This window comes from Xenia sp. Carnegie-2017, unplaced genomic scaffold, assembly GCF_021976095.1.
Source record: "Xenia sp. Carnegie-2017 unplaced genomic scaffold, XeniaSp_v1 HiC_scaffold_16, whole genome shotgun sequence".
NCBI lineage: Eukaryota > Metazoa > Cnidaria > Anthozoa > Malacalcyonacea > Xeniidae > Xenia > Xenia sp. Carnegie-2017.
The window spans coordinates 1,468,193-1,492,134 of record NW_025813469.1 but is presented as its reverse complement, the minus strand read 5'-3'; the positions used below and the strand labels follow the sequence as shown (position 1 = coordinate 1,492,134).

At 35.7% G+C, this 23,942-nt stretch overlaps 2 protein-coding genes across 2 annotated transcripts; one reads left to right on the top strand and one right to left on the bottom strand.

Moving 5' to 3' along the window:
* Positions 1-62: 62 nt before the first annotated feature.
* LOC124436404 (glutathione peroxidase 1-like) lies at positions 63-1,004 on the top strand. Its single transcript, XM_046986317.1, has 2 exons — positions 63-258; positions 430-1,004. The coding sequence occupies exons 1-2, from the start codon at positions 76-78 to the stop codon at positions 856-858; spliced, it is 612 nt and encodes a 203-aa protein (XP_046842273.1). The 5' UTR covers positions 63-75; the 3' UTR covers positions 859-1,004.
* LOC124436403 (CCR4-NOT transcription complex subunit 1-like) lies at positions 1,001-23,877 on the bottom strand. Its single transcript, XM_046986316.1, has 59 exons — positions 23,469-23,877; positions 22,950-23,057; positions 22,759-22,857; positions 22,623-22,691; positions 22,468-22,522; positions 21,673-21,729; positions 21,445-21,591; positions 21,030-21,105; positions 17,322-17,358; positions 17,193-17,248; positions 17,031-17,107; positions 16,703-16,752; positions 15,827-15,934; positions 15,568-15,735; positions 15,346-15,473; positions 15,138-15,270; positions 14,957-15,064; positions 14,733-14,846; positions 14,303-14,574; positions 13,705-13,849; positions 13,293-13,473; positions 13,017-13,217; positions 12,752-12,939; positions 12,556-12,680; positions 12,148-12,258; positions 11,826-11,961; positions 11,519-11,666; positions 11,230-11,399; positions 10,661-10,840; positions 10,333-10,449; positions 9,947-9,997; positions 9,810-9,869; positions 9,495-9,572; positions 8,892-8,948; positions 8,578-8,790; positions 8,271-8,411; positions 7,986-8,141; positions 7,775-7,915; positions 7,551-7,655; positions 7,122-7,277; positions 6,805-6,993; positions 6,580-6,728; positions 6,232-6,340; positions 5,772-5,867; positions 5,620-5,687; positions 5,139-5,301; positions 4,890-4,982; positions 4,082-4,186; positions 3,561-3,692; positions 3,105-3,268; positions 2,901-3,018; positions 2,587-2,688; positions 2,333-2,506; positions 2,179-2,262; positions 2,039-2,107; positions 1,700-1,880; positions 1,487-1,619; positions 1,287-1,421; positions 1,001-1,202 (listed from the first exon to the last, which is right to left on the bottom strand). The coding sequence occupies exons 1-59, from the start codon at positions 23,577-23,579 to the stop codon at positions 1,121-1,123; spliced, it is 7,179 nt and encodes a 2,392-aa protein (XP_046842272.1). The 5' UTR covers positions 23,580-23,877; the 3' UTR covers positions 1,001-1,120.
* Positions 23,878-23,942: the final 65 nt, after the last annotated feature.

Sequence of the window (23,942 nt, the reverse complement as noted above, 5' to 3'; positions counted from 1 at the left end):
ATTATCTCAATGGATTATCTTAATGGATTATATCAATGGATATCTTCAGTCTCGCCCTCCCCCTCAAATTGTTTAATGGCGACAATGACATCCAAATGTGCAAAACGATTGTTTAGTTCAGTTGCGAACGATTTTTATAACCTCAGCGCGCTTGCGCTTAATGGTGAAAAAGTTCACTTTTCCAAATACAAAGGCAAAGTTGTTTTGATTCAGAACACTGCATCTCTATGAGGAACGACTGTGAGGGATTTCATTCAGGTACACATTCATGCATGCTCATTTGATAATTACTTTACTGTATCAATATTGCTTTTAACATGTCGTGTGGGCTTGCTCTAATTTGCGGTGAATAGCTTAAAAGGAAATTACTAGCTTTACTAAAAATCACTTCTGCGGTGTTTAAAACTCATATATCCATTTTTTTGGCAGATGAATGGTCTTTGGGATAAATATAATTCCCAAGGTCTTGAAATTCTAGGATTTCCCAGCAACCAGTTTGGGCATCAGGAAAATTGCAAAAATGAAGAGGTTCTCAATCTCTTAAAGTATGTCCGACCTGGAAATGGTTTTGAACCAAACATAGAAATGTTTTGTAAGGTTGATGTAAATGGAGAAGATGCCCATCCGGTATTTAAATTTCTAAAATCCAATCTGCCAATACCATGTGATGAGGATCCCAATGGTTTATTCATGAGCAATCCTGAAGGAATTCTGTGGAAACCATTGTTAAGAAGTGACATTAGATGGAATTTTGAGAAATTTTTGATTGGTAAAGATGGGATACCATGGAAACGTTATGGAAAGAGCTTTAAAACTATCGATTTAGCTAATGATATTGAAGTTCTTCTTGGTCAATAACATTTAAGGTGAAAGAAACACTGATATAACTATGTTTTTGTGAATATTCTATTTATGATATGGCTTTTCTAAACTCATAGGTAAGAGTAAAAAGTCTATTGATGCATTCGATGAATATTTTGCAAATGAATAACACAAGAAATGGATTCTGCCCAATTTTTATCATTATTAACTTTTCAAAAACATTCAATTATTTTGACCACTTCTTATTAAGTACAAACACAACAAAATTTTAAGCACTGTATCCTAAGGTATCCTTAGTTCAGGTACCATCGTTCGTACCACCTTCCCTGTTCTGTGGTTGCTTCTGCTGCATACAGCTTCTGGCAACTGATTCAAACAATCTTAAACAAGTGAATGAATTGGATGAATTCCTTTCATACATAAATACACACAAGATGAGATAGAACAAGTAAATAAGTACGTACTTTTCAATCTCAGGTGCACAATGAACAAAGTCGTGACTCCAAAATTTGTATTGATGATTTTTTATCAACTCAATAAACGTAATCAGTAAGCCCCAAGGATGAGGCCTATTGACAATAAGTCTTTCTAAAAGCACTCTGGAAGACAACAAGGATACACATTACCTAATAATAGTGCCTAGACTGAATGAAAAACAAAATACCTCGTGATTTGTTCTTGAATGGCTTCGGTATTAGCTTCAGCAAACAGATACAACAGAACACAACTAAAGTAATGTGTGTGACTGTTGGGATATCGAAGTTGATTGGCCACAGCATTTAAGAAAAGGTAACGTCCTAATGAAATGGGAGAGAAAACCAAAAAAAAAATATCCTAAAGACTAAAGTAGACAATTCATTCAAGATAGTCAACATACCTTCGGTGTCCAAGTCAACAGCAAGATTTTGAAAAATATCCATATGTGATGAATGTGTGATGGTAGACATGCTTGGTGTACCACTTTTACTGTGAATATATGCAATGGCCTGAGTACCAACATAAAGAACAAGTGCATTCATCAATGGCACATTGTATCTGGTACCAGGTTCTGTGGCAACCTTACATCAAGAAAAAGCAAAACCCATTAAACATGAAAAGTAATTTAAACGTTTGAAATCAAGCAATTTCTTGTTTGTATTTCAAATTTCTCATTATTCAGATCCTGTATGCAAAAATCGTTAGCCACTATGACCAAATAAAATTAAAAAAACCCCACCTGTAAGTGAGACCTTAGTTCTGTAAGGAAAGTAACAGGAGCTCTTGTTTTCAGATATGAATCTAATTCCTGAAACAGTCAAGAATATTCTATTAAACAAGTAATACAAGTTGTCTCTTAGGTGCTGCAAAGAGGGATACCTTCTTAAATGTTGGCGGTTGAATAGCACTGGCAAAATTTGTCAAAATTCTGGGAGAATGTGCAATGTCTGTGAGCAAATCAACCTAGATAGGAATAAATATTGAGATATACCAAAGAAAATTTCAAGCAAAATTTTCCCAATCATCATCTTACTTTAAGGTTTGGAGTAAATGGATCTGGCAATCTCATATTTCTCGGGAAAGCACTAAGGATTAAGTTTCTCATTTGAATGCAATTGGGAGGTATGACATCACAGAAACTGAAGTGATAGTCGCAGAGAAACTCGGGGAAATCGTGAAGTAAAACAAGTAAAACACGCAGTGTTCCCTACAACAAAAAAAAAAAACAAAGTAAATTTCTGCAGAAAATCCTACAAAATACTTACGCGTTTGTACTTGTGTGCTAACCTTATAAAGAAGATGCATTGGTTTATTTAACTCGGCATTTCTCAAGAATGGCGCAAGGAATTTGAAGAGATCAATCAACAACTGCTGGAACAATACCCATCCCTGTATGATAAAGATTTAAAGTTGATGAGGTGTAACAATTCGTCATCCTTTTCATTTACTAATTACTACGCTTATACAAGATGACATGGAGATAGTGAACTTCCACAACCACTGTCCTTCATTGACCATTGTAATCGTAGAATAATTATACGATAAAAAATTCTGATAATATAATCAAAGACAGAGGAGACGAGGATAAAAAAAGATTGGACCTTCTGTTGCGGTGTGTTTAACAGCAGTTTCGACATGAACATACGATGTGAAATGAGTTCCAGCCAAGCATACGCAAACCCAGGAGCCCGTGAAGGGCGAAGAGCATGGAATATGGTACTAGAGAAGACAAAAAAAGCTTTCAAAGAATAGGAAACTCGCATTTAGTTCGATTAAATAACAGCTGCAAGAATAGTCATAAATACCTGAAAGTTTGCAACACTTGATAGTTGATGGTTTCCAACACAGTCTCTGGTTGATTTAACTCCAACAGTAGTATGATAAAAATTCTATGATAAGCAAGCTGATGGAAATCAGTCTTACGCAATTCGTGATCTTGGAGTAAGACCTGTACTACGGTACCCAAAACCTAAATGACAATGATATTTTTGTGATCAAAACAGATGATGTAATACAAACCTTTGCAAACACAGCACATCTAAGCATCTATTTCTCATAGAATAGCAGAGTGGTGTTGCCAGGTCGATAATGGGGAGAGGGGGCACCCATATATTCATGTCATAATGATATAAAAACAATTGATTTCAAAGGAACTTAATACAAAAAAATATATCTAAATGAAACTATTAGCCTCCCTTCCCCCTCCCCCCCCCCACCACACGAAAACAACGCTTAACAATTGACGTAACCCCTGTACATACCCTGGTCAGTAGATTTATCTTCGTTACACTATTGCTTGCATCCCCAGAATGCCTCACGAGCAATGCAATTAAACGACAGTAAGCATCCAAAGTACTGAAACATTTTGCTCGAGCGTGACTTGGATTGGACGCCTATAATGTATATTGACATTAATTATTATTAATTAGTTATTATTTATTATTAATTAGTTATTATTCATTATTAATTAGGTATTAATTATTATTAATTATTAATTAGTGTGATATGACTAACAAAGATCGTGAGAAAATGAAGACAACAAGTGGATGATTGCCAATAAACATCTGTGTTAGTCAACAAAAGCATATGAACTCGTATATGTATGTTAAATTCATCTTTCATCAATCTATTTCAGTTTAAGGTTTATTCATTCATTGGAATGGTATTTGCAAATATATGTAACAGTTCGTTGCATATATATACGATGTTATAATTAATATTGTACGATCATCGTAAACATTACCCCCCCCCCCAACACCACATGAGCAGTGCTATAACTTACGTGTTCAATGAGTGCTCTGTACGTGTTCTCGACACATAACTCCGTACTGATGCGAAAGAACCTCGTGATGAGATCATCAGTCTTCAATATTCCATGTTGATGAAGCTAAAGAAAACGAGGTCAATTTATTTATGCAAGAAAAACAAGTACACCTAGGTACTCAACATGATCAGTAGAAAACAATACCGCACTTAACAAAAAAACAACAAGTACACCTAGGTACTCGTCATGATCAGTAGAACACAATACCACCACTTACCAAAAAAAACAACAAGTACACCTAGGTACTCAACATGATCAGTAGAACACAATACCACCACTTACCAAGAAACAAGTACACCTAGGTACTCAACATGATCAGTAAAACACAATACCACCACTTACCAAGAAACAAGTACACCTAGGTACTCAACATGATCAGTAGAACACAATACCACCACTTACCAAAAAAAACAACAAGTACACCTAGGTACTCAACATGATCAGTAGAACACAATACCACCACTTACCAAGAAACAAGTACACCTAGGTACTCAACATGATCAGTAAAACACAATACCACCACTTACCAAGAAACAAGTACACCTAGGTACTCAACATGATCAGTAGAACACAATACCACCACTTACCAAGAAACAAGTACACCTAGGTACTCAACATGATCAGTAAAACACAATACCACCACTTACCAAGAAACAAGTACACCTAGGTACTCAACATGATCAGTAAAACACAATACCACCACTTACCAAGAAACAAGTACACCTAGGTACTCATCATGAGGGGTAAATCACAATATACCACTCACCATGGCAACAAATGTCGAAAATGCTTTTTCACTTTCTTTCCCAGCAGCAGGTTGATGATAAAGTCGAACCCATTCACGCAACAAAAATTCCACCTGTATTTAACCCAGAATAAAAATATCATATTTGACACCAGCGTTTATTCAACGCTAAAGGCCATTTTCTTAACAAACAATCAAAGTACGTTCTACCACAGTGAACATTTAACCTTACATCAGAAGAAAGCCATTTATCAATTTCATAAGCTTTACCTTATCATGAAGACCAGGCGGATCCTCGAATAATCGTCCGGATAATCCCAGAGATAATCCAGATTGGCTGCCTGATCCCTTTTCAAGATCGTTTAATCTCTGTGAGAAGTCACCACCAGCGCCCATTCCACCACTGCGAATAAGTTCAAGTATAGAAGGCAATCTGAACGTAAAAACAATAACTACATTGCTATATACTGACGGGTAACAGAGAATGCGTGAAGGGTGCCAATTTACCTAAGAAATATTTATTTACCAAACAAATAAGCAAAAGAACTTTGTGTTCAATTGAGATCAATTAAAAAAAATTCCCCAATCATAGTGCAAAGTAACGGAATTTAACAAATGAACTTAGACACAGCACCACTACAACCAGAAAATAGCGTCCGAAATCTATTACAAACTACAGCACTCCCCCTCTCCTCCCTACAAAATAATCCTGGATCCATGCCTGCAATGAATGATAAGAAAAATGACTTACGTATCGCCAACACCATTCCTGGAGGCAGCCATCCTAGAGAGAGCATCTAATGTCTTGGAGAGATCACCCTAAACAAATCATGTCATTTGGTACATTTCCATGGAATGCCTTATAAAAAAAACCCCAGCGAAAGATGTATTTACGATGTGTACCTGAGAAACATGATTACTATGTTCGTCGATAAGATAAAGCTTCGTCAACTGAACGGCAAAATGAATAGCAGACACGTTAAGATCGTTCTCGATGCACTACAAACATAAAATTTTCGTTAATTGTTTTTGTAGTTAAATATGCACCTAGACAACTACTACAAGATACAGGGATCGCGCGGAGCTAGCTCTAAAGTGGAAGAAGGGAATTACAGACTCCGTATGTGGGACGCTCACTTTCACCCACAAATTGCTCGTCCCATCTGCTCCACGGTGCCAAGGTTATATTTACTTCTAACGATATAATACCACATAATCTGTCCCAGAAATACCCGTTAATTATACCAAACATAACATCATAATTCTTCATGTTACTTCCTCGACAATACAGAGTCTTGCCCATGTTATGTTGAAACAACAATACCCGATAACAATTGCCACGTCTATCTTAAGACAACAATACCTGTGCCAGATAGACATCAAACTCTCTCATGTTTATAAGACGACTTCTAATCAAGATATCAATAACATCGACGTTGAATTTCACATCAGGAGGACACTCACACACGAACCTATCACGTGCAAAGCAATATATATCATCCGTAAATCATTTCTGTATTACGGCAAGAATATATCTATTTTAAGGAGCACAACCGTCTCCTCATTGCTTTTCGTTTACCTTAACTAAAGTTTTAAAATACAAGGAAAATTGAATTTAATAAAGATGTCTGCCACAACTAAACGCTATCTTACGACGAGAATACTAGATCAGAACAGAACAGTTTACAAAATTCAAATAAAACGTCATTACTTGGTCACGTATTTTCCCGTCCAGTGAGGACCACAAGCACGAGGATCCTGAAGACCTCGCAAAACGACCAGATGACAATCTCTGTATCTTAAAGCGAACTCCGTGTCGCTCGGTATTGGATTGAGTCCTTCGAGCAAGCCTTTCACAGCCTGGAAACAAATGAACACCACAAAATGTAAGGAAGATGTATGAGCAATGTATTTGACCCTCCCCTCCCTTCTCAACCTTGTGAACAACACGGAGAAGCGAGGCACCATCTCTTGAAGTTCTAGCACTAACAAGGACGTCAAGTAAGCCAATGATAGCTAAACCATGTGGACTGCTTTGAGTCAAATTCATGGTGTGTAAGTAGTGCTCGATTTCTGCAGAGCATTTGCCAAGTATCTGGGCAATGTCATCGGATATAATCGTTGGCTAGGAAGAAAAATGTAAAGACTAATAAATAATCACGAACAAAAGTATAGTTGGGAAGTTTTTACGTAATACAAGACTCTCGACATATTGACAAACAGTTTCCTGTTCGCAAATCAACCATTCCATACCTCACTTGAATGTATACTTTGTTCAAAGATAGACCTAGTGTTGGCAAACGACGTTTGAGCGGTTAGATTGTCTTCTGGACTGGGTGTAATAAAACCTGGGATGGTCTTAGCAAACTCTTCAAATACAGCCGTTTGATTGGGCGTCACACCACCAACCTACGAAACAATCCATGAAAGACAATACAGTTACACTAAGAGATGAATTATATGACTACAATGTACTTATATGTGACATTGCATGGTCAGACTGTCCGTTTCTCATCAGACGTCAGTCCTTTAGCACCGACCTCGCTCTTTAAAAACGCTGGTGAAAAACTTTCTCGAGATAATTTATTATACAGACCTCACACTTGATGAAAAAACGAAATGCCAGAATGATAAAATTTTCAAGGAAGATTATTTTGAAGAGGTCGGTTCCTCTGATGTTACCTTTAATCGAATTTGTTCTGGCATTCTCTCCGCTTGATAAGTCAACACAACGGGATCACAATAACGTCGACCTTCACTACGAGCATGACGTCTCAACTCGAACTCCTGAAAAACAAGAAAAATTCCTCGAGCGCAAACTAACTGTGAAAGTCATGCATCCAAAGTTATATTGTTCCAAAAATACTTTCCAATTTTCCAATGAATAATGTTGATCGTTTACTTACGGATGTGAGTCGTTTATCCATCTCGGGAAGGGCTTTTTCCACTGCTGTCTTTTGAATGAAAGTACATGCTAGCTCCGTGTTTTCTTCACTGATAACTTGAGCTGCGCTGTCAATCGCTTCTTTCTGCTGAGATGTTGCACCCTATGATAGAAAAGAAATTCAAATATATTCAACAACTTCCTTCCCCAGTTACAGTCACTCTTTCCCTTACCCTCATGGCAGCCGTTAAAGCTGTCCTTAAGTTGTTATTAATACTGACATTCAATGGCTCACGACACGTGATCAACGCCATTCCGGCAGTCATAAATCGGACCATACCGTAGGCAGCCGCCCTCATGCGAGACTCGTCCGGGTCAAGTGCAAAATCCTGCGTAAAGCATAAAGGCAAACGAATAAATACAAACTATTTCATAGGTGAGAAAACTAAACTTTGGGAATGTTTTGTGAATGATAAAATATGCTAAAAGTAAATAGATTTGATAGAGAAAAACTGGACCTTTTTTACGATCATTTCAGCGGTTGTCAAACAAATTTTGATGGATCTTTCTACGACTGGATGGATCAATTCCTGGACAGCTCTATCTATGGCTGGACGAACGTATTGTCGCAATTGAGGTTGTTGTTGGAACAGAGCAATCTACGGGTTAAAAGCACACACAATATAAGATTCCAATGTGATTTAAACTATCGAGGATAAGATATTTAGGACATCCAAGCCAACCCTCCAACTTAGTCAACTATTTATAGAACACTCTATTCGTTCTTATTCAAAAAATCGACACATTATTGAACATTTGTGATACCTGGGGATTGATTTTAATATGAGCAGCAAGTCCCGCCAATGACGAGACGTTGATCTCTTGATAAGAGTACTGGGGAGGAGGAGGAGTACTTGGTGGGGCCTGGGTTGGAAAAGATGGACCTGTCAGTCGATCTTTGTCAGGTGACGATAACTGATGAGTTATGCGGTTCAATTTCTCGGGATCCTTTAGTAAAGTAGTTGGAGTTATTTCTTCCTGTAAATACAATAAGAATGTTGTGCTTATTTTTTAAAAAATAATCCTTAACCTATGACTTATTGAGATACTTTGTACAAGTTTCATATTGAAGTTCCTACCTTCATGTCAATACCCAATGTGTGGCATAAAACTTCGACTTCAAATTTAAGATTGAGCTAAATAATAAATAACACTCAAAAATACCATCATGTTTTACATCTACACTTTAGATAAGGATTTATTAATACACATTTGAACTACCCATGGTTAACGGAGAAAACAGGCATCAATATTCGTAAATATCTTAGTACACAATAATGCAGTACATATATTCATTCATGGCTATCTCAATACACATCAATGCTGTACATACATTTATTCATGGATATCTTAGTACACATTAATGCAGTACATATATTTATTCATGGACATCTTAATACACATCAATGCTGTACATATATCGATTCATGGATATCTTAGTACACATTAATGCAGTACATATATTTATTCATGGATATCTTAGTACACATTAATGCAGTACATACATTTATTCATGGATATCTTAGTACACATCAATGCTGTACATATATTCATTCATGGCTATCTCAATACACATCAATGCTGTACATACATTTATTCATGGTATCTTAGTACACATTAATGCAGTACATATATGTATTCATGGATATCTTAGTACACATTAATGCTGTACATATATTTACCTTCAGGTCTGGAACTTGATGCAATTCAACAAGAACACCCATAACTGCCATTACCCAAGGATTAGGAGGTTTGAATATCTGAGATATTATGTTTATAATAAAGTAGTAAGTAGACAATAACAGTCGCTATGGAAATGTTACATAGTTAAATCATTATGCAAGTAGACAATAACAGTCATGGAAATGTTACATAGTTAAATCGTTACATGAAACCTACACCGAATAAAAGGTCAATGTTCAAGTCAATATTTGAGAAACAAACAAGACAGTTTTTCACACAGTGATACAAAACAACATGATGACATGATAACATACCCTACTCTTAGCACATCCTTCCATGATTTTTGCAACAAAGGGAACAACGTACAACATTTCCTAGAAACATAATACATAGCTGTATTAAGAAAGCGTCAAACTTGTAATAAGAAACATTTACTAATGAAATGACAAACCTGTTGCCCTTTGAAAAATGCTTCGATAATAAGCGATTTCACGTCCAGGTTCTAAACACGTGACAAAACACTTTTTTCCACTCAGAACATAAGTGTCAATAGACGGAAACGGAAAACAACGACCAAAGGCGGATCCAGTGTACGTCAACATAAATTAGAGCTCCCCCATTTTAAATTCAAATTACATTCAGAAAAACACTATTGGTTTTCAACTTCTAAAAAATATAATCTTACCAATGGATTAGCGTCTGAGGTGTTTAGAAATGTAAATATACCCCCAAAATGTGCTGCAGTAATTTATTTTGACGTACTCTAGATCCACCTCTGACAACGATATTATTAAGCTCAACATTCCGTCAGAAAATTCTAGTTAAAAACACACACACCCTCATCAAGACAGGTTTGTTTTGAGCCAGCGTCATAAGCCCCAACCAATGACCGAGGTTTTTCAATAAAGATCTATCGGAGAAATTTGCAGGAACTTTGTCTGATTGCAGTAAAACCTGAACAAAGAAAAAACGACGAGAATTATAGATGAAGACAAAACGTTATTATAAAAATGACAAAAAAGTGAAACACGGGTCTTTTTCAGTGGAAATCTTCTGAAAAACAATAACAAAACTTAACATCACCCCCGTGACATTTCACAACCTATCGTAAAGCTTATAGCATCGCGCGAAAGGTACTTGATGAACGGAAAAAGGAAAGACGAACCTTGATATTTCGATAAGTTTCTTGTAAAACAAGCTGATATAATTCCTTCCATTTCAATGTTTCCATAAATTTGACATAAAGATCGTGGAAGTTTGGTTCAATACTGACGCGTTTCATGACAAGATACTGAGCAAGCCAGGGAAAATACTCAGTTTTTACGGCGTCTTTCAGTTCGTCTCCCTATGAAACATAGATAAAGAAGGCTATAAGTTCAAGTACCTATGTTTACAGTTAGTGCGGGAACATCGTATCAACGCTTGATATTTTTTATATAAATTTTATACCAATTTACTGGAGTCAATCCAACGTTAGTTGAGGGAGGGGTGGAAGTCTTATTCATGTATTCTGCTGTGTTTGGCTAATTTATTTTGAAAACGATGTCAGACTGACAAAGCAGACTGCATGACTATGGTCCCCATTTCGACATTCAATTGACGCCACTATCCAAGATGACAAAATGAAAACGTTTGTTCACTCAAACAAGATTTTAGGCAATCACTAGAACACTTATATTGATCACAAATGTTAATGTTAGAAAAACGTAGTTAAATACTGCAATAACCAATTACCTTTTGTGCTAAATTGCTGCTTGAAATATTATTAAAGATGAAGTGAACTTTATCTTGAATAGATTCAGACGGTTGAGCAAGTTCGGATTTTTCTGACGCTCCAAGAAGAGTATCGATATTACTAGCGTTTGCAATTGATGGTTCTTTCCTGGCATTTCCGCTGGAGGACACTACAATAACATGAAGCAACATATCATATGAATAAATCTTGATGTAAAATAGACATTATGAATGGTGGGAAATAAATACACTTGCCGCCTCTGACTGCAAGTGTCACGATGAAACTTACTTCCAGTCGACAGAGAAAATTGTTTCGACGCTTCTGATGTACTGGACGTTAGTGCTGAAGTAGTAACAGCAGCTGCACTGGAGGTTGTGAGAGTATCGGAGACAGTCGATGAACTTACTCTGCCAAAATAGTTCGTCATTGTTGTTTCCTACAAGGTAATATTACCACAACATAATCATGTAATTTGTAAGAGCAACAAAGATATCAATACTTAAATAAAAAAACAAACATAATTCGATGATGTAATTGTTCATCAAGGAAGTTGATTGGTTGGCTCATCAAGGGAGTTGATTGGTCGGGAATATACCTGTAAAGAGCGACCGCTCAGTGGAGGCTGCATTGATTGAATTCCATATTCAATAAACTGGATGAGGTGAGAAGGAAACTCGTTGAAATGAGGTATGGACGCCAAGTGTCGACAATAATGTTGATAATCTTTTAATCTGTAGAAAAAAGAAATGGAAGTTATAATATTTAACTTCGAAATGTCATTCAACAATGTGTTCTAAAATATGTTCATGTTAATTGGAAGAAAAGCTTTTACTGAAACAAATCTTTAAAGATTTCTTGCTTCATTAAAAGTCAGGTTTAGTACCCAAGCAACATGTCACATTGACGAAGTAACTCACCTCATTCGAAACCTGTCGAGAGCTGTTATACCAAACAAATACATTTTACTTTGGTATGGTTTTCGTAGGGCGTCAAGTACATATCGTAACGCAATTCCCAAAGCCATAAACCTTGACGGAAGAGCACATTAGCACAAATTAACTTGAGCACGCCCCCCCCCATCCATCCACAGACAACAATTCAATGTTTTGATAAAGAACGGGGGGGGGGAACCATCTCAGTCCAGCGGGTGGCTGGTATGGACTATTGTACACACACAAAGTGAATCGTAATCGAAAAAACATCAAACAACAAAGTAAAGTATACTCAATATAAGTAGATTTTGTAGTTTTAAATTGTCCACTATAATTATAAAACATAATAGGATCTTATATACCGTTCATGAAATGCACATTACAACTACTTACGTAACAAGGCCTTGATCAATGATACCACCAAAGAGGCAAGCGGTCGTATGCAGTTCTCTGTTAGGATAATTATGAAAGTGACCATATTCTTCGAACAGATTACGTAGCATACAAAGAAACACCTCCTGTTTAATGGATCATCACATAATAATAAGAATCTGATAGACCGAGGAAAGCGTGTTTCCACACAACTCGCCTTTTCCTTTTTCGACGAGGAATCTTTAAATTTCTTTAGCATTTCCAAGACTTCGTCAATGGTCATAGTTGGGTTAGGTGGTTGATTATAAATTTTCTGAAAGTACGAGTTTGCTTCGCTCTCAACTTCACTGGAGAACGATTGATTTACGCCAGGCAAAACTGCCGTTATATCGTTGCCGGCGGAAGCTGCAAATGACGTAATGTCACGTGTTTGTACAAAAGTTAGTTCATCGTGGCTGAAAGGATTAGTTCAAACAACTCACTTTGACGAAGTTTCTCAGCCTGCAAACGTTGTTGCTGCGTCTGTCCAGTTGTCTGTGTAGGTTGTGAGGAAAACGAACCCATAGGTTTGGTGGAAGTAAAGCTTGACGTCGAACTGCTAACACCGAGAGATTGAAAGTTGTCGTTCGAAAATCCAACAGGCAATTGTTGAAGAAGAGGATTACCCCCACTACTCGATAATCCTGGATAGAAAAATTTCACGATTAGGAACTATTTTTTGACGTCAAATGTTCATCATTTCGTAGTTACAATACCACCTGCACTTAATTGAGACAATGATTTCGAAGGCGCTTGACCAATGGCGGAACCAAGACCGATAGTGCCCAATCCACCACCACTCGATAGAGGATGCGGCGGGAAATTTGGTAGCTGTGATGGGGTTGTAGGTGTCGGAGGAATGGGACCCGATGAAAAATTTAGGCCAGCAAAAGAGTCCATCTATAAAAAAACGTTAGCTCCAATAGTTAATACAAAATACACAGTAGCTTCTAGGTTGATTATGCTTAAACTGCGTATCATGATATAATGGCGGGAAATTTCATTGAAAAAAAATACAATAATCATCTACGTTGAGAAATTTAAAATTGATAATATACGAATTCGACTAATCAAGGCAACGTTAATCATTCGTAAATGAGAGCGTATTGAGACATTGAATGTCTTTATTACCTGTGTTGGAAGTGCGGGATCACGGCTTGTCTGCCTTGACAACGATGATAGAGGAACACTTAAAGATGGCTGCCTGGATTTCAGAATTGGACCATGACGAGATATCATTTGTTTTATCTCTTCATTTAACTCCAAGGTCACGTGTCTTTATAATGAAATGAGAGGCTTAGATCAGTTAGGAAAAAAAAAACACGTGCACTTGTAGAAAACTACATCTATTCCGATGGAACTTCTTCAGACGCGTACTGAATAAAATGAAGATCAAATATGTACAAACCAAAAATGTAAATTCGTATTTGTGAATCATATACTTCCTTTGTTTCTTTGCTGTTCAGTAAAACAAACGTAGTAACTCCACATTATCACCCTTAATGTACTAAGCTTACCCTTAATATACCTTCTTACCCCTAATACACTTGGCTTACCCTTAATATACATGCTTACCCTTTATATACCTACTCACCCCTAATATTATTAGCTTACAATTAAAAAACCTGCTTACCTCCAATATACTTAGCTTACCGTTAATATACATGCTTACCCTTTATATACCTGCTTACCCTAAATATACCTGGTTATCCCTAATACACCTGCTTACCCTGAATAAACCTGCAGACACGATAACATTGTGTTTACAGTTTCTTGGGGTAACTGTGCACTCTTAGGCAACTCTTTCTCGGGAATAATGCCTGCCAAATGTGGACAGCGTCTTTTTAAGAAATCAACAACAGCAACAGCAAAATCTTCATGATGTTCACGAAGTTTGTCATTCAACCATTTGTCCAGTTTAAGATATTCCCGACGTGACGCCAACGCAGCCAGATCAATAACAAACGCAAAGGTTGAACCGTTCAGTAAGATAGAAAGAGCCTTCAAAGTGATTAGTAAAATAAAAATACATCCGACTTTGGTGAACCAAACAATGTGCGGTTTTCAGAGCAATTATTACAGATTGTTGACGATGACAACTTTTTTTACTTAAACTTAAAAAGATTAATAGGACGAGGAAAGAAGGTTCAAAAACAAACCTTTAAATCTTGGGCAACGTCAAGTATTCGCGACAGATCCATTTGATCGCCTTTCATGTAGCAGTCAGCCATTGCTTGAACAACAAGATGTCGAATGGCAGGAGAAGATTGACCCTTAAGAGACAAGAGCTTTTTGCGAGGTGTACAAAAGTTCAAACGATTCCTTTTCAAGTACATAATTATTTAAAGAAAACATTCAAAAAGAATAAAGGATGCAGCCTAACCTGACCATGCCATACATGATGTAGAACACATAAAGAGTTGGGATGATTTGCAAGAAACATTGGAATAAGTACAGAGGCTAGATCGAACTTTAATATTTGCCATTGGGGCTAAACAATCAAGGTAGCACAATCAATATACAGTAGTAAACAAGTACATTGATGATAAACGTATCTTACGTACGTTTATCTGAAGTAAGGCTAAGAGTAAAACATCAGGACAATGCTTGATGGGAAAATCAAACAAGGATTTCACTGCATCGTAATGACCACATTCAGCTAGTCGAAGTAATGTCTCTACAAGACTCAATGATTGCCTAAACAAATCAAATTAAAATATAAGATTTATTGTCAAACTCGTAAACTGTGCAGCTACACAGGCAAAACCTCACCATGTCAAGATCTCTTTATTGTTATCCTCGGGAGGCGATTTAAGAATATCAATAACAACTGTATGACAAGGATAGTCAGCAAAACAGAAGACATCCGGATTTATTAATGATTGCTGGATCCAAGACAACTGAGAGGAAAGAGACATACAAGCACCTAGCGTATATACGTAACCGATGCTACACAACATCGCGAGGTTATAGAATAGTAACATGACTGCAAACCTGTCCACGAGTGTTAGACCAGGGTCGATAAAGAACCTCAATCGGAAATACTTCATGTAATCCTTTTTGACAGGCTGTGACTATCAGGCGCAGAGCTTCCACAGTGCTGATGAAGAATCCAGAATGATCCAAACAAGAAATCACTTGTTTCCAATTCATCTCTGGAAGCTGTTCACATCAAAGAAAAAAAGAGATAAGAGGAAGAAAGATCAATGTATGTATAACGCAATAGGAAAAACACACAACAATGTAAACACACCAAATCTTTGACAGTTTGAACAAATACTTCCACGTTCCATGTGCTAGGACCTGTTGATGGTTCTTCGGGGTTTTTTAACTCCATTGGCGTGATAACGTTCACCGATGTCTGCTCAACAAATGAATAGGAATAAGGAAATTGTTAACTAATTGTTAATTGTTAATTGCTAATTGTCAGCTCTATTCTTTGCTATTGTTAATTGTTAACTAATTGTTAATTGTTATTTGCTATCTCTATTGTTTGCTATTGTTAACTGTTAACTAATTGTTAATTGTTAATTGTTAATTGCTACATCTCTATTGTTTGCTATTGTTAATTGTTAACTATATAAGGATTCGAGGATAGCGCAAAGTTTCAATCAAAAATGCCACGTCTTTTGTTTTATTTCTCATAAAATAAACTATAATAACCTAGGAGACTATCAAATTGCAAACAGCTTCTGTAACAATAGCAACCTTAACCGTATTTTATACATCTTTAATTAAATTGATATTTCTTACAACATTACTCTCTCATTTGCTGTTTAATGCATAACGAACGAATCAATTCATGGGCTTCGTAGCAAATGATTGCTAATTATCTGACAAGCCACGCCATTTTTATAATCGAAATTCAACACAGATTTGCACTTATAGTATAATGAACTTCAGAAAGCGTAATCAAACAGCCCCCGGTAAGTTTAAACTATAGTATCTAATGTATAACCATTGAACTTATTAGAACAGGAAGACTACCCCTTTAAATAAACATGCCTGTACTTGCATGAAGCCAATTCGACCACCCGGACACTGATGCGAACTTTCGACATCCATCAAATGTGCGTAAAGTTTCGAAGAAAAAATTAATCCAATTATTCATTAAATGAAAGTTTCTTACTTGTAACGAGAGAGATTCTCCAAGACCTGAAACGGTCCTTGCCATCATTCCTAAACAAAGATACAGAGTTATTTAAAGTATTACAAGGTAGAAAATGTTCACCATTTCTACAAGTTATTAGCAAAATGAATTTTTTCCATAAAACTGATACTGTAAGGAAAAACAAACGGCGTCTCATCTAGAACCTTAATGGCAATTCACGAGACACAATGCAATGTCTTTCTTATAACCTTGGAAACGCATTACGCAATGTCTTTCTTATAACCTTGGCAATGCATAACGCAATGTCTTTCTTATAACCTTGGCAACGTACAACGCGATGCCTTACCTAGAACCTTGGCAATACACATTGGAGTAACATTTGACTTGTAAAATTGACCAACGATCTCTTTACACTCCTGCATGCTGCAGAGAAAAGATAAATAAGCTCTTTACGTAAGTACAAATTTATTTTTGTTACTGAATGATCATAAAATGTAAGAAAAGAAACCTTGAACAACACAAGTAACCGACTTCGTGCATTAATTTGCTCATGTCATCTTCCATCTTGAAAATAAATAAAAAAAATTATTCCTTTGGCGCAAGAAGATGCGAAGGTAGCAATCCACATTTCCATTACCATCAACTTAGGCACGGGTGAGCTTTCAAGACTAAATCTAAAAAATGAAAACTTGAGTAAAGTCTTGTCACAACCAAAAACTCCGATTGGCTAATCAACAATTTGAAAGAAACATCATTTCAAGACAAAATGTATGCTCGCCCTTATAGGAGGGCGGCAGATTTTCCTAGGAAGGTGGAAGGATTAGTTGTGTTGGAAAAAAGGTTACCTTCACTCCCGATGTGTTGTATTAAGTAGGAAGACGTTGCATGTAAGTTGCATTGTAACTAATTCTGACTGATGATTTTCTAGCTTATGATGATTTTATAGAATCGGCCTACAATATGCACAACATTTTAGGAATGCCGTTTTAACCCACTGGTTCACGACCACCATAAAAAATCACTCCTGTTTGGGTAACAGATTTTGCCAGATGTTGCACTTTTTTACTAAATCATAAAATTGACCATGCAACCATGCAAGTTTCGTTTGCACTGCAAAATATAAGAGTTCGCTCTCTCATCGTTCAGCTTAAGATTTCGGGCTGTGATTCTGATGTGAATAAAGACATATGAAGATGTGGGAAAGACGATTCGTCTTTAAGAGTACAGCTTATAAAGTGCTTTCGCAAAATGATACACGTTTCCATATAAATCCCTGAACAAGACCTCGAGTACGAAAAGAAAATCAAAATGTGATGAATCGAAACACGTGATCAAAATCACGGCGTACAACTTATATCAACGTACAACTTATATCAACGTACAACTTACATCAACGTACAACTTATATCAACGTACAACTTATATCAAGGTACAACTTATATCAAGGTACAACTTATATCAACGTACAACTTATATCAACGTGCAACTTATATCAACGTACAACTTACATCAACGTACAACTTATATCAACGTACAACTTACATCAACGTACAACTTATATCAACGTACAACTTATATCAACGTACAACTTATATCAACGTACAACTTACATCAACGTACAACTTATATCAACGTACAACTTATATCAAGGTACAACTTATATCAAGGTACAACTTATATCAACGTACAACTTATATCAACGTGCAACTTATATCAACGTACAACTTACATCAACGTACAACTTATATCAACGTACAACTTATATCAACGTACAACTTACATCAACGTACAACTTATATCAACGTACAACTTATATCAACGTACAACTTATATCAACGTACAACTTATATCAACGTACAACTTATATCAACGTACAACTTATATCAACGTACAACTTATATCAACGTGCAATTTATATCAACGTACAACTTATATCAACGTACAACTTACATCAACGTACAACTTACATCAACGTACAACTTATATCAACGTACAACTTATATCAACGTACAACTTATATCAACGTACAACTTATATCAATGTACAACTTACATCAACGTACAACTTATATCAACGTACAACTTATATCAACGTGCAACTTATATCAACGTACAACTTATATCAACGTACAACTTATACCAACGTACAACTTATATCAACGTACAACTTATATCAACGTACAACTTATATCAACGTACAACTTATATCAACGTACAACTTATATCAACGTACAACTTACATCAACGTACAACTTACATCAACGTACAACTTACATCAACGTACAACTTACATCAACGTACAACTTATATCAACGTACAACTTATATCAAGGTACAACTTATATCAACGTACAACTTATATCAAGGTACAACTTATATCAACGTACAACTTATATCAACGTACAACTTATATCCAGGTACAACTTATATCAAGGTACAACTTATATCAAGGTACAACTTATATCAAGGTACAACTTATATCAAGGTACAACTTATATCAACGTACAACTTATATCAAGGTACAACTTATATCAAGGTACAACTTATATCAACGTACAACTTATATCAACGTACAACTTACATCAACGTACAACTTATATCAACGTACAACTTATATCAAGGTACAACTTATATCAAGGTACAACTTACATCAACGTACAACTTATATCAAGGTACAACTTATATCAACGTACAACTTATATCAAGGTACAACTTATATCAAGGTACAACTTATATCAACGTACAACTTATATCAACGTACAACTTATATCAACGTACAACTTACATCAACGTACAACTTACATCAACGTACAACTTATATCAACGTACAACTTATATCAACGTACAACTTATATCAACGTACAACTTATATTAACGTACAACTTATAACAACGTACAACTTACATCAACGTACAACTTACATCAACGTACAACTTATATCAACGTACAACTTATATCAACGTACAACTTATATCAAGGTACAACTTATATCAACGTACAACTTACATCAACGTACAACTTATATCAACGTACAACTTATATCAACGTACAACTTATATCAAGGTACAACTTATATCAACGTACAACTTATATCAACGTACAACTTATATCAAGGTACAACTTATATCAACGTACAACTTATATCAACGTACAACTTATATCAAGGTACAACTTATATCAACGTACAACTTACATCAACGTACAACTTATATCAACGTACAACTTATATCAAGGTACAACTTATATCAACGTACAACTTATATCAACGTACAACTTATATCAACGTACAACTTATATCAAGGTACAACTTATATCAACGTACAACTTATATCAACGTACAACTTATATCAACGTACAACTTATATCAACGTACAACTTATATCAAGGTACAACTTATATCAAGGTACAACTTATATCAACGTACAACTTATATCAACGTACAACTTATATCAAGGTACAACTTATATCAACGTACAACTTATATCAACGTACAACTTATATCAAGGTACAACTTATATCAACGTACAACTTACATCAACGTACAACTTATATCAACGTACAACTTATATCAAGGTACAACTTATATCAACGTACAACTTATATCAACGTACAACTTATATCAACGTACAACTTATATCAAGGTACAACTTATATCAAGGTACAACTTATATCAACGTACAACTTATATCAAGGTACAACTTATATCAACGTACAACTTATATCAAGGTACAACTTACATCAAGGTACAACTTATATCAACGTACAACTTACATCAACGAACAACTTATATCAACGTACAACTTATATCAACGTACAATCATAAACATTTCCAAAGGTTAATAAAATCGTTTCTGTTGGAAAAGTTATATGATTTTTGCGCAACAGTCAACAGTCTATAAAGATGAATAATAGGTACCAGGATAGTGCCATAGTCAGCTAAATTGATCATACTATGTATATTTCAAATCATTAGTATCATTCATTTAGGCAAGATAAAGCCCCCACAATAAATTCCTTAACATTTACATAGGATAACTAAAATTTTGGGTGCAGGAGGTTAGCAAAAAATATTCACAATTCAAGAAACATAATATGCTTTACCGAGGACAAAATAAAAAATCCTTCATTATAACTGCAATTTATAGAATAAAAGCGATGAGCATTAAACATCAAGATTCTGCATTGGAAAAGAGTCCCCAAAATAGAAAAAATTAGCAAGGAAGTGAAAACAGTCCAATTGCCAAAGCTAAGGCTTGTGCTGCAATACTTTATGTAGTCTAAATGCAGTGATAATTTCCAATATCAATGAAATGAAATACTGAATGCATCATAGAGTTGTTTACCTACCGATTTAATGACATATCATGAACTCCTTGATAAAGTAAAGGAGCCAAAACAACGGGTACCCGCTCGCTTGGGAAATCTTCATATAAAAATGGAAACACCATAGCATATGAGATAGGAGACATAATGAGATAAAGGACAGTACATTTTTTGGCAAAACCCAAATCACTTTTGACGTAGGAAATTTTGAAAATAACACCAAAAAAATTTTCATTAGGTTTTTTTTACAATACAGTGTGGGTTGTTGACTGTAACTGAAAAACATCAGTCAAGAGTGAATTGGACAAGTTGAATGTTTTTGTACTATAACAACAGGCAGGACTGGAAAAGTTGTTTGTGATGAGGAAATTGATCCATAAAGTCATTGCATTGCATAATTTGACATCTTCATATTTATTACAATTGATTATGTTCCTACCTTTTCTCAGAGTAGTAAGAAAAGCTTGCTTCTGATCTTCACCAATACCAACCTCTTTCTGAGGTGTGTATAGCAAGTACGTAAGAAGGACATGAAGGACCTCAATTGCAACATCCGTAAGACCTCCTTCTAGACCACCTCCAACATCTATATGTAAGAAAAGAAATGCAAACATAATTATGATTCTTTCACGAGTTGAGAGTGAAGTTTCTGAAGTTCTTAACCAACCTGAATCAATGTAGGAACGTAGAAGATCTGGTAGCTTTTGCTTGACAAATAGTCCAGCTACATACAAAAGGGTAAGTGTGGTTTAAGAATCAGAAATTTATCATTCATAAAACTAGAGTACGGTAGAAGATTGAATGTAGCTGCACAGGCAACAGTGGAATCATAAAGTAGCTGCAAAGGCTACAGTAGAATCTTGAAAACAGCCCCATAGGTTACAGTAGAATCTTCAAAGTAGCTGCAAAGGCTACAGTAGAATCTTCAAAGTAGCTGTACAGGCTACAGTAGAATCTTGAAAATAGCCACATAGGCTACAGTAGTATCTTCAAAGTAGCTGCATAGGCTACTGTAGAATGTTGAAAGAAGCCACACAGACTACTTTCTAAATTAGTGGCCTCATGGACCGACTACTTTCGGTGAGGCATTTAGTTTTGAAAGGTGCTTAGTTTTGAGTCGCTATATTTAGCATTACTTAACTCCAATGGTTAACACTAAATCTACATTTTATAAAGGCTATTTTTAATGTGCTAAAAATTGTGAAAGATTGTTGGTTGTTGACACTAGTGCATACATGAACATTTTATTTGGATAATGAAGTATAAATGTTATGAAGCTCTTAAAATTTCTACATGGAGGGTGGTTACTTTTGAAAGGAAGGGAGCAGTTACATTCATGATTCTTTAGTAAGTGTTGAAAAGATGACTTAGTCAGATGACTAATTCGAACCCTGGACTACTTTTGAAGGAAAGGTTATTTTCAGGAGGAGACAACTTTCAAGACTCTACGGTATGTCAATACCAAAGTTCCTAAGCTCTTCGTTGGATGATTTCATCAAAGCTAAACCAAACACAACCTCAACAAAGAATGAGAGTATAATAATTAATAAAACACAAACACAGTTAACAGAACATTATTTAATACATATTGTCAAATATTTTAGCATAGAAAATTACCTCCTGCACACGACTGAATTTCAGGACCTTGCTTATTTGAGGGAGAAGATGAATGGAAGGCTTTAAGGACTACAAATATCAAAAATTATTTTAAATGTCATTCTATAATGATATTACAAGTGTCCCTCTCTATAACCTTTTGAAACTGTTCTTGATTCTCTAGTGCAAAACAAATAATTGACACAAAATTTGTTTTGCAAATCAACGACTGACATTCTTGACTAAGCATTTGAACCTTAAAATATAGACAACACACAATAAATATGATGGGTTCGTTATAAGTAGATAAACTCCTCGTTTATGTGATTACTGTCATGAAATTTCTACCTGTTGAAAGTCTTTTCCACTACCTTTGCCTTCAACAGAGAAGTCAATTGAAGAAAACAATGAACGAAATCTGTGGCGTTCTGCTTCAGTACCATACTGATCCACTAACTGCAATGATTTATGTGAATTAAATGAATACAAAGCAGAGAAATTCCCCCGCATGCTGCGATTATTACAAAGTTTGATTGATTTCATCACTTTAGTATGCTGGAATGTCCAATAACTCCATAAGCATCATTGTTGCCCCAGTCCTTTAGGTATCTAAGTTTATGCATGTTTTTCTAACACATGTTGCAAGCCTTTACCCTTGAGTTATCATGTCAACCCTTTATCTGGCAATTTGGCACATCTACATTAATCGCCAAACGAAATGAGTGCAAGCATTTGAAAAAATTCACCAAGTAAATGGGCGAATAATGCTAAATGAAAAATTTGCAAGGCGAACACTTCCTCTCGCCGTTATTTCGCGAACTTAAGTAATAATTATTAAGAGATTGTACGACAATCTTTATAACCTACATTTTGTATTTCAGCCATACTTGATTTGTAGTTCTTTTTAGAGAGGTCCGTCACCAGAAAGCTTATTCGTGTCAAAGCTAAATAAGTTGCATCCACAAATCTTATCGCCATTTTACGTGTCGTCGTCCAACCAAGACAAGGAATATTTCGCTTTTTCCGTACATTGACTATACCAAAAGGCTTAGGTGTTTATTTATTAAATGTTTATGCAGTAAAAGAACGTTTATTTTCAAATAAATTGTTGAAATTTGCACTCATTCTACTTGCTCTACTCCTCGCCAACTCCGTCAAACTTTTGGTACATGAGCCTGCGCTTCAACGTACAGTTCAATATACTGCAATTTTCAGGTAGACACAACAAATGAACGAAATGCTAATTTTTGCTTATGCTACGAAATTTTATGTTAGTGTTTTTTATGTAAAGTAAAATACGCATTACTTTTTGTGCATTATTTGAGAATGGTAAATATTTTT